The sequence below is a fragment of the Alexandromys fortis genome, unplaced genomic scaffold (genome assembly GCF_014885135.2).
Source record: "Alexandromys fortis isolate MF-2015 unplaced genomic scaffold, M_Fortis_MF-2015_v1.1 scaffold_308, whole genome shotgun sequence".
In the NCBI taxonomy this organism is placed as follows: Eukaryota; Metazoa; Chordata; class Mammalia; order Rodentia; family Cricetidae; genus Alexandromys; species Alexandromys fortis.
The window spans coordinates 275,363-285,725 of NW_026068180.1; the positions used below are offsets into that span (position 1 = coordinate 275,363).

General features: G+C 42.3%; 1 protein-coding gene across 1 annotated transcript in view; it reads right to left on the reverse strand.

Annotated features, from left to right (window-relative positions):
- Positions 1-3,376: 3,376 nt before the first annotated feature.
- The window catches only part of Mphosph8 (M-phase phosphoprotein 8), a 36,797-nt gene continuing 29,810 nt past the window's right edge, over positions 3,377-10,363 (reverse strand). The window contains exons 11-14 of the mRNA XM_050129144.1: positions 8,895-9,049; positions 5,245-5,372; positions 4,010-4,093; positions 3,377-3,689 (exon numbers count right to left, since the gene is read on the reverse strand). Of these exons, the coding sequence (XP_049985101.1) occupies positions 3,648-3,689; positions 4,010-4,093; positions 5,245-5,372; positions 8,895-9,049 (409 nt within the window). The 3' untranslated portion in view covers positions 3,377-3,647. The remainder of the gene's footprint in view (positions 3,690-4,009; positions 4,094-5,244; positions 5,373-8,894; positions 9,050-10,363) is intronic.

Here is a 10,363-nt window from a genome sequence, read left to right on the forward strand (position 1 = left end):
GTGTGCCCTATGCCTACAGATGCCAGAAGAGTGTACTAGATTCCCTGGAGCTGAGTTGCAGGCAATTGTGAGCTATCATGTTGGTGCTGGGGATCAAAACCTGGGCTTTCTGGAAGAGCAGCCAGTCTCTTGCCAGGGTATTCTTTTCATCTCTTAATTCCTTTACCTCAAGCAGCAGAGTGCTGGAGCAACAGGGATGTACAACACTTTGTTTTCGAGATAGGGTTTCTCTGTGCAAAGCCTTGGCTGGTCTGGAACTCACTCTGTAGACCAGGTTGACCTGGAAACCAAGAAATCCTCTGCTTCTCCCTCCAGAGTGCTGGGATTAAAGGCATGCTCCACCACTGCCCAACCATTTTACCTGGTGGTCCTCTGCTTTGAACCCAGAGCTTACAGCCCCAGTCAGAGTTACTAGTGTTTCCTTTTTTTTTTTTTCCCCTCAGTATCTAGCTGGCCTGGAAGTCTGAAACCAATTTGGCCTCAAATTCTGCCTCTACCTGCTATTGCTGGGATTAAAGGTATGTGCCACACCACCAGGCCCAATGTTTTATTGTTGGAAGACAGTTTGAGCTGAAACCTTACAATGTCACCTGTGTCCATGAGACAATGCTTGCACGCCGTCTTTGAGAACGCTCTTGATTGCTTTCTTGCATTCTTTCGTGTATAATGTGTGTAGTTCTGAGGTATACTGGAGCGAGAGAAATAAGTGGGAATGTGTATGTATGTGTATGTTCCAGGATTGCCAGGTCTGCACATAGGGAGAGAGAGGGAGAGAGAGAGAGAGAGAGAGAGAGAGAGAGAGAGAGAGAGAGAGAGAGAGAGAGAAAACAGGGTTTTCTTCTTTGGGTTAAAGATTTTTCTATGTTGCTGCAATGACTAAGTTCAGTACAGAAATTTCTGTGTGACCCCAAACTCATCTCACCATCAAGCTAGATTAACCACTGGTTGGGGCTCCTTGGAGACCTTGGCTGAAGCACCCCCACATTGTTAATTTTTGAAATGGCTGTCTGGCGAATGTTCACTTTGATGTCAACAGTACTGCCTCTCCACAATCATCTCTGTCCTTGACCTTGGGGAATGAGTCCAGACTTTGGGCTCAGAGCAAAAAGGGCCAGGTCCTTCTCATTGCCAGGTAGAAAGCTGCAGTTCAGGAGCTCTGCTCTAGTGTTTCTGAAATAGCACTGTGAAGCCTGAGTAGGTGGATATCTAGACTGGAAATGTCTAATGAGGTCTGGAGGAGAGAAGGGTCTTACATGAGCTGATTCAGATCTCTTGGAACAGATTTATCTGAAGGCATGCACTTGTCTGCAGGATCGCTGCTCAGGTACAAGCTTGGTCATGCTGCTCCACCCACTGGCTTCAGAGCTCCTCTTGGCCCCAGATTTATGATGACATTTCCCTTAGGTTCCTTTGGAAAGTATGATTTTAGAAATGTTGTAGAATGTATGCTAACAATGACGGTTCCTTTCTTCTTCCATCTGCTTAGGAAAGAATCATATTTCCTTGCTGGGAGCCGATTTGAGTGGCTGCCATTACAAGATGGCATTTGGCCCCGGCCTCGCTTGATAAATAACTCAATATTAAGGTTGCAGTTCTTCCACCAGAAAACAGGGTGAGTTGCTGTGATCTAGCCTGCCCACACTCCCCCTGACCGGCAGGGGAACTTCCTTGTGGTCTGTAATTGACAAGGATGTTCCCCTGCTTTCTTTCCGGCAGGTGGGTCTCCAGAAAAGCAGTTAAAGTATAAAAGTATCAAAGGTTGCTAGGCAGACTCCCTATATAAGCAGCTACAGCTCAGAGCTCGGGGCCCCTTGCTCCCTGCTCTCCCTTCAACCAAGAGGCTCTAATAAAACGTGATTTGGGAAGAATCCTCATCTGGTGGCTGTTCCTTCCTGCTGGTCAAGGAGTTCGCAGCATTTCCTGTTTTGTTATGCTAACAATATAAGATGTTTATGGTGTCGTGGCAAAACCCCTGATAGTGTTTTCTCTTGTTCCTGTCCTGTTTTGCCTGTTGCAGGTGTGGTGCTGTTGACCAGTGGGGAGGGTGTTGCCTGAGACCCAAGAAGCATCTACATGCAGGACACACAAGGATCAAAGAAAGGCTTGTGCCACCACAGCATGGCCTATGTGACCTTCAAAGAGGGATAAAATACATTTTTTTTTAAAAAAGCTTGTAAGTGGACTTGTCATTAAAGCACCTGCTTGATAGTATAGATTAAAAAGGAAACAAAAAGGAAACATAGAAAAGAATACAGAAAGAACATAAAGGAAGCTAAATTACTGTCTGATATACTTTTAAATAACAAAAGTGGCACAAGTCTACTCTCATCACAAACTAGGAAAATGCCATTTCGTTGGGTATGGTGAGTGTGTATGACTTGGCACAACCTTGGACAGGGCTTGGTGGTGCACTTGGAGACAGGCAGATTCTCTTAATTTGAGGACAGTTTGTTTGGTCTGCATAGTGAATTCCAAGAGAGACAGAGCTCAAAGAGGGGGGGGAAATCTATCTGTAGGTATACTGTATATATAGCCACTGGATTTGAGAAGACCTACACAGGTAAAAATGTACTGACTGCTCAAGGCTTGGTGATTTTAGTTTAACAAATTATTTTCTTTAGGACTGAAACCTTTCCCCACTCTCCCAGGGTTTCTCTTTTTAGCCTTGGCTGTCCTCAAACTCACACAGAACTACGTACCTGCCTCTGCTTCCTGAATGCTGAGAGTCAAGGCTGAGCCACAACTGCCTGGTGGGCTGAAACCTCTTATAAAAAGCACACAGACAAATATACAAGGTGACCTAGGCCCGGTAGGACATACCTATAATCCTGAAGCAGGATTACAGGATGGAGCCAGCAGGTATTCTGTAGGAAGAGCTTGTCTAAACAATGCCTGTGTGTACATGTATGACATAACTACTTACTGATGATTTGTCTCTACAGGTCATAGCAGGCTTTGGGGGGGGGGGGGGGAGACCTGAAAGGCCCAGCAATTTGCCATAAGACGTAGTCTACAACTCAGGATTTTTTTATTTTGTTCAGACAGGTTCTCTCAGTTAAGTTTCTAACTCATTATGTAGCCAAACATGTCCTTAGCTTCTTCCTTGCCTTCTTTTCTTTACTTTGGTCAGTGTAATTCACTGTACAAAGCAAAGCACAGGTCTTACTCAGACACTTTAGTATACTCTCCTTCTTCCATGCTGTGACTCCAAGAACATCCAATTCATTTTAGTTGCACAGTAATGAATTGTTTGGAAAGGGTACATCCCGTGGGTAGGCATGGCTAACCCTGAACTAGAGTCTAGAGTTAGCCAAGAGCCACCATAGCCCAGCCTGAATCTGTTTTTTCAAAGACTATTCAAAAGACTAGTAGAAAATTTCAAGTTCAAAAGTTTTTAATTAAATAGTTCTCATAAGTTCTCATATGTACTGTTCCACATTGTGGAAATAAACTATGCAGAACACTGAAAATTCGAACAATGGCACAAACACTTACACATAAGACTATGCATTATAAAGGCCCTGTTTGTCCTTACCAGGCAACAAACAGGCTTAAATTGCAAGTTTATAGGGAAACTATATTTGAACATTTCAGATGCACCAGGATTCCACACTGTTTCAAAGACAGCCCTGGTCTTGGTACTGAGGTCAGTGCAGCTGCACTCTGTATGCACCTATTAGCAACTTGACCTAAAAAGAAAATGAGTGTTAGTACACATGAAAGCTCCCACCTTGTAAGAATATTGGGTTGCTGCTATTTTTAGCTAAAAAGTGACTGTATTAAAAAAAAAATCCAGCTTCCTTTCACATGGAGATCGTGCCTAGCCATAAAGTCAGATTAGTACTCAAGTCAGGACTGGAATGCTCTGCAGGGATGCCCTCAGACTTCACCTTCAGCTAGTGTACACTGCCTCAAAACCAACATCCCTGCCCTAGGAGAGAGGATTCTTCTGGACCCTGAGCACTGACAACCTGAGCAGTTACCCTAAATATGAAGCAAAGATTTTCACCTTGGCAAAGGGTGATTCCGTCAACCTTATAAACAACTTATTGGGGCCGGCGACAGGGCTGAATGAGTAAACAAAGTGACTGTCCTAGAGGGAAAGAGAAAAAAGTCAGACTCAACATCTGTGACATCTACAGACCCTACTACAGACCCTAGAACCTTTTACAGTGGAGATGAGTAAACAGGTTTTTTTCTAAGTTTTGGGACAGGATTTCCCTGTGTAGCCCAGACTGGCCTCAGACTTGATGGCTCAGCTTCTGGTTAGGGTTGTTTGCTTTTTAAATGTGCTGAATGTGGTGTCAAAAATATCACCTTCTGCCTTAATGCCATGAAACATGATCTCACTGATCAGGCTGGCCAGCCAATCACTTGGCATCTGTCCTCAGCCTGACATGCATGTACACAAACGTTCTTACCCACTCAAGTCTCCCACATCCCACCCTCAAGTTTGTTTGTTCTGAGTCAGTGTAGTGTAATTTGATTTTAAGATCACATTCCACTCAGAATTTGGAACAATGTTAACAAGGCCTACCAGGGCCTTGATACTGAGACCCTATCTCAAACACTAAAAAACAAAAATCTAAGGTTAGCATAAAATATATGTAGTGCAAGCACAGAAGAAATGACTATATTCATTTAACAATGGCACCAGGAAATAATTCCACAAATGGCAAAATGTAAAATTTTGAGTTAGGAGTGATGGTGCACATATGTGACCTGACACCAGAATTAAGCAATCATGTAAGAGTATCAGGAATTGAAGGTTTGTTGGTAGCTTTATTTCAACCAAATCAAACCAAAACACACCAAAAGGCATCCCTTTATGCCAAAAGAATTATACATTAGGTAACAGGCATAACCACAACCATTTTATTCTGGCCTCATGTAAAAGGTCTCAGGGCTAAGAATTTATTCTCAGAATGTTGGTTTAGGACCATATATATATATATATATATATATATGGTCATATATATACTAATATATATATTAGTGGCATTAAAGTGAATTTAAGTACTTATAAACAGAATTTTGGTCATTTTCTTTTATAAAATGGGAGTTGTCCAAGTGTCACTATTATGAAAATGAACATCTTTTGTATGTATGCGCATCTGTGTGTATATATGGTGTGCACACCCATACCAAGGCACTTAAAGCACCAAGACACATTAAAGATCTTAATAAAATGTAAAGTCACATGACTTTTGATCACAATTTTCAATTAACTACAGAAAATCTTACCAGAAAAACAGGAAGTTGAAATTTATCATTTAAAACTACAGCTTGTACACTGCATGGTCCACAGAGCCGAGCAATAACTTCTTTACCCAAAAAGTTTGCATGGAAAATAAAGAGCAGGACACCAGAGCCTGAAGAAGGATGAGTAGAAAAGATTAATGCTATCAGTGTGGGGGGGGGTGAGGTCATCCCTGCTGGCAGTAGAAGGTCCCTGGTACATCCTCCTGCTACTTGTACAGAAGCCTGAGAAGGCTCCTACTCAAAACACTCGAACTTTATCCTACAGTTTTCAAACCACAGAACTTGGCATCTTGTCCAAGCAACCACCAGGGGAGAGACTTTCATGTTTGTTTTTTTCTACTGAAATTAGTACTTTGTATGCATGTGTATCTGCACCTGCTGCCTGCAGAGACCAGAATGAGGAGATTAGGAAACCTTGGAACTAGAGTTAGAGTATAAGCTGTCATGTGGTTGCTGGAAACTGACCCCAGGTCCTCTGCAAGAGAAGCAACCACTCTGAACCGCTGAGCCATCTCTCCGGTCTGTTACTGTGTCTTCACAACAAGAAAATTTACATAGTTTGACATCAATGTGTGGTAGTCAGGACAACCTATGCGAGCTGGATCTCTCCTATCGTGTGGGCTCCCAGAATCAAGTCTAAGCCATCAGGCTTGGCGTGCAAGCATCTCTATATGTAACACACACAACACTACAAACAAACTTGAGAACCAGCAAGATGGTTTAGGAGATAGAAATGCATGGTTATAGTTTTCAGGAATCAAAAGCCTCTCCAGAACTATAAGGTTCTACTTTGCCTACAAAGAGTTGTTTTGGTGGTACATGGAAATGACCCGAGGAACTTGTGAAAGCTAAGCTATATCTACCTCCTATCCTTAGAAAGCATGGAGTGCCATAAAAATATTTCACAAGAATAGTAGGATTTCTGGCTCATGCAAGTAAGGAAAAGCAAAACAGAAAATAATTATGTAGGCGTGGTTGGTTCAGCTCTATCAGGGCCATTTATAGCAGCAAAAGGTTGAAATAAGACGTGTCCATGATGTCAATTGATAAGTTAACAAAATGAGTGTTTGCATATCTATCATCCATCTATACCTACCTACCTACGGTAAAATCAAGCCAAATGCTCCTTTCCTTCAATGCACACAGCCTAGATATTCAGAACAGCCCTGAGTCAGTTAGGGTATTGTGTGCTCTAAGCCCGATACTTAAGAGGCCAAGGAAGGAGGATTGTCAGGAATAAGACAAGCCCTAGGCTACATAGGGAAAGCCTGTCTCAAAATACAAAACTAAACCAAATTCATTAGCCAGCAAGGCAGCAACTGGCTGTCTTTGGTATAATAAATACTACACAGGATTTCAAGTAGTCCAGGATAGCTTCAAATTCACTATTGTCCAAAAAGATAAACTTGCCTCTTCACCTCCTGAGTGCAGGGATTATTGGGATGTGCCACTAAACCCAGTTTATATGATACACAATAAGCAAAACACTCTGCCTCGGCGCCTCACAAGTACTAAGGTGGCTGGAGAGACGGCCCAGTGAGTAAAGGCACCTGCTGCCAAACCTGACCACATTTTCACTCCCAAAGAACCCGCATGATGAAAGGAGACAACCAGTTCCCTAAAACTGTTCTCACTTGCACACGCATTCTGGCATTAGCACACCCCCCCCACACACAAAAATGTAATGAAAAAAATGTTTAAGGAAGCTGGAGTTAAGAGCACTGGGTGTTCTTACAGAGGACCTGGATTCAATTCCCAGCACCCATATGGCAGCTCACAACTGTCACTGTAGTTCCAGGGAACCTGACACCCATGGCAAAACAGTGAAGAACATAAAGTTAAATTAAAAAAAAAAAGGAAAAATGTTTAAGATGGTGTTTGTGGGGCTGGAGAGATGGCTCAGAGGTTAAGAGCACTGACTGCTTTTCAGAGGTCCTGAGTTCAATTCCCAGCAGCCACATGGTGGCTCACAACCATCTGTAATGAGATCTGGTGCCTTCTTCTGGCCAGCAAGCATACAAGACAGAACATTGTATACATCATAAATAAATAATTAGATGTTAAAAAAAAATATTTAGATGGTGTTTGTGTACGGCAGTTAAAGGACACTTAACCCACAATGCCTGACCACGATTCCCACCCTAGGATCCACGTGGTAGAAGAAGAAAACTGACTCCTGTAGTTACTCTCCGACCTCCACCCATGCACCATGGCATGAATGCACGCTTGCACACATGTGCATAAATATGTGTAACTTAAAAGTGTCCTAAGATAACACCTGAATCATAAATACATGTGCAAAATTCTATTTTAGTTCCTAGAAGTCTTCAAATGCATGTCAGTCATAAGTATATTATGATGTAGTTTACATCAATGCTTTAAAAAAAAGCAAACTATTTCCTGTGCATGTACCCACATAGCACGTGTTTGGAGGCCAGCAAGAGGACAGCTTTGGGAGTTGACTCTCTACCATGTGGAATTTAGAGACCAAATTCAGGTCATCAGGCTTGGTGGCATAAGCCATCACACTTGAATGTGCCATGGTACAAAGGTGGAAGACAGGACAGCCCTTAGGAGTAGGTTCTTTTCTACTGTGGATTCTGTGATTGAACTTGGGTCAGCCCTTCTCTTTGTTTATCCTTTATAACTTCATATATTCATCTAATGTACTCTGCTTATATTCTAGCCATCATTACCCTCTTATTCCTCTCCCTTCCCCACCAAGTAAACTGCTTCTTCCCAATAGGTCCCAACCCACCTTTTTTTTTTTTGCTTTTGCGAGACGAGGTCTCTTTATGTAACAGTTCTGGCTGTCACAGAACTCAGAGATGCACCTGCTTCTGAGTGTTGGGATTAAAGGCACCATTGCTGAACTATTTTGTTTTTGATGGCCACTATATTTAGTTAAGGTTGCCGACATGAGCATGGCTGGGTTATTAACTCCATCAATGATCCTCTAGGCATCACTAACTGCTTATAGCTCTGTCATTAATTCCAATGGGAGGGGGCACAGGACTCATTGCTGACACACAACGCCCAAGGTTGTTTTTTTTTTTTTTTTTTTAAATTAAACCAGATGATGGTTCATGTCTGTAATCCTAGCTCTCAGAAGGCTAAGACAGGAATATTGGAACAAGACTATTAAAAAACAAACAAGCAAAACCCAAGTCAGGCATGGTAGGGCACATCTTTAACCCCAGCACACAGGAGGCTGAGGCAAGCAGATCTCTTGAGTTTAAGGCTATCTTGACTACATAGCAAGTTCCAGGCCAACAAGAACTACATAGTGAGACCCTGTCTCATAAGCAATAGAAAAAGAAAACAAGGGAAACCCAGTAGAGATAATAAAATTTCGGAGAAAAAAAAGGTTCTAGGCATAGCATTGTGAAGTTATCTTCTAGTTAGACTTAATAAACAACTACAGTTATCAAGAACCAACTCCTAACATTTGAAAGAGGACTCCAGTGGTAGGTAAGGTGGGATGGAGAGGCCTCCTGCCAGAGCAGCTCTGCCAACTATCACAGTGGATTCTGCTAAAAAGTTCCTTTAAAGTAAAGGTCTACTTAGGAATTAACTCATCTTTACAAACTATAGCTTCAAACACTCAAGTTTGAAGGGGAGCATATGCTTACCATCTGGTATGTTTTGAGGAGGCTTGTAATTGAAATCTGTTGAGAAATCTGGTCCCTCGCAGAGTCGATGACAAGCTATTGGGAAAACAGCTTCCAACAAAGCAAGGCGAGATTCAAAGTAATCTCTGATTGTTTCTTCTGCAACTCTTGAAAGTCTAGTGAGAAAAGACAGAGACTGTTAATAGTTGGGTATGGTGACTCAGAACTCAGATGTTATGCCATGAGTTTGAGGTCACCTGGGCAAGAGTGAGACCCTATCTTAACTGTTAATGTAGGTATACTCAATTATTACACTGTACCACAGAAATTAACTATTAACAAATTAAACTCCAGCTACCTTGATCTGATCATTACACTTTGTGTACTCTATCATTTTAACATTGTATCCCACTGTAAAATTCAAGTTTAAAATACATACATTAGGGGTTGCAGATGTAGCTCAGTATGACACCTAGATCACTAGTGCCACATAAACCAGATGTGATGGTATGCATCTACAGTCCTGGTACTTAGGAGGAAGTCAAGGAAGGAAGTCATCCTCCATCCTCAGATACAGTGAGTCTGAAACTAGACTAGAATACATGAGATCCTGCCCTGCCTTTACCCCTCTGTAGAAGGAAACCACCAAAGGAGATATTTATGATATACAATGTCCCATAAAGCTTTCCCACTAACTTTGCTTCTTAACTTTTGTTTTTTTTTGGGACAGGGTTTCTCTGGATATCCTTAGCTGTCCTGGAACTCACTTTAGAACAGCCTGGCCCTGGGCTGGAGAGATGGCTCAGTGGTTAAGAGCATTGCCCGCTCTTCCAAAGGTTCTGAGTTCAATTCCCGGCAACCACATGGTGGCTCACAACCATCTGTAATGAGGTCTGGTGCCCTCTTCTGGCCTTCAGGCATACACACAGAAAGAATATTGTATACATAGTAAATAAATATTAAAAAAAAAAAGATTAGGACACACTTGGTATCATTCCTTAATAATCATTGTGACAGGTTTTACAACCTCATGCTTTTTAACCACCTCTAAGGTTACAACCCCGCTATGACGGACTTTACAAGTCCATGTTTCTGTTGTGGGATATCTGTACACTGTGTGAAGGTGTATTGCTGTGGTCGGTGTAAGAAAGAGCTGAATGGCCAGTCAGGCAGCGGTGAAGCGTGCTTTTAATCCTAGCACAGAACAGGCTCCAAAGCTTCACAGAGAAACCTTGTAGGAAAACAAACAAACAAAACAATCAACCAAACAAAAGAAAGAAAGAGTTGAATGGCCAATAGCTAGGTAGGAGAGGATAGGAGGATTTCCCGGGAGAGAGAGGAAGAGGAATCTAGGCAACTGGATTTCACCAAAGACTCTTCAAAAGTCCGACATAAGGTACAGATCAGAGGTAACCAAGCCACGTGGAAGAATGCAGACTAAAAGAAACAGGTTAAGGTGGGCAGTGGTGGCACACGCCTTGAATCCCAGC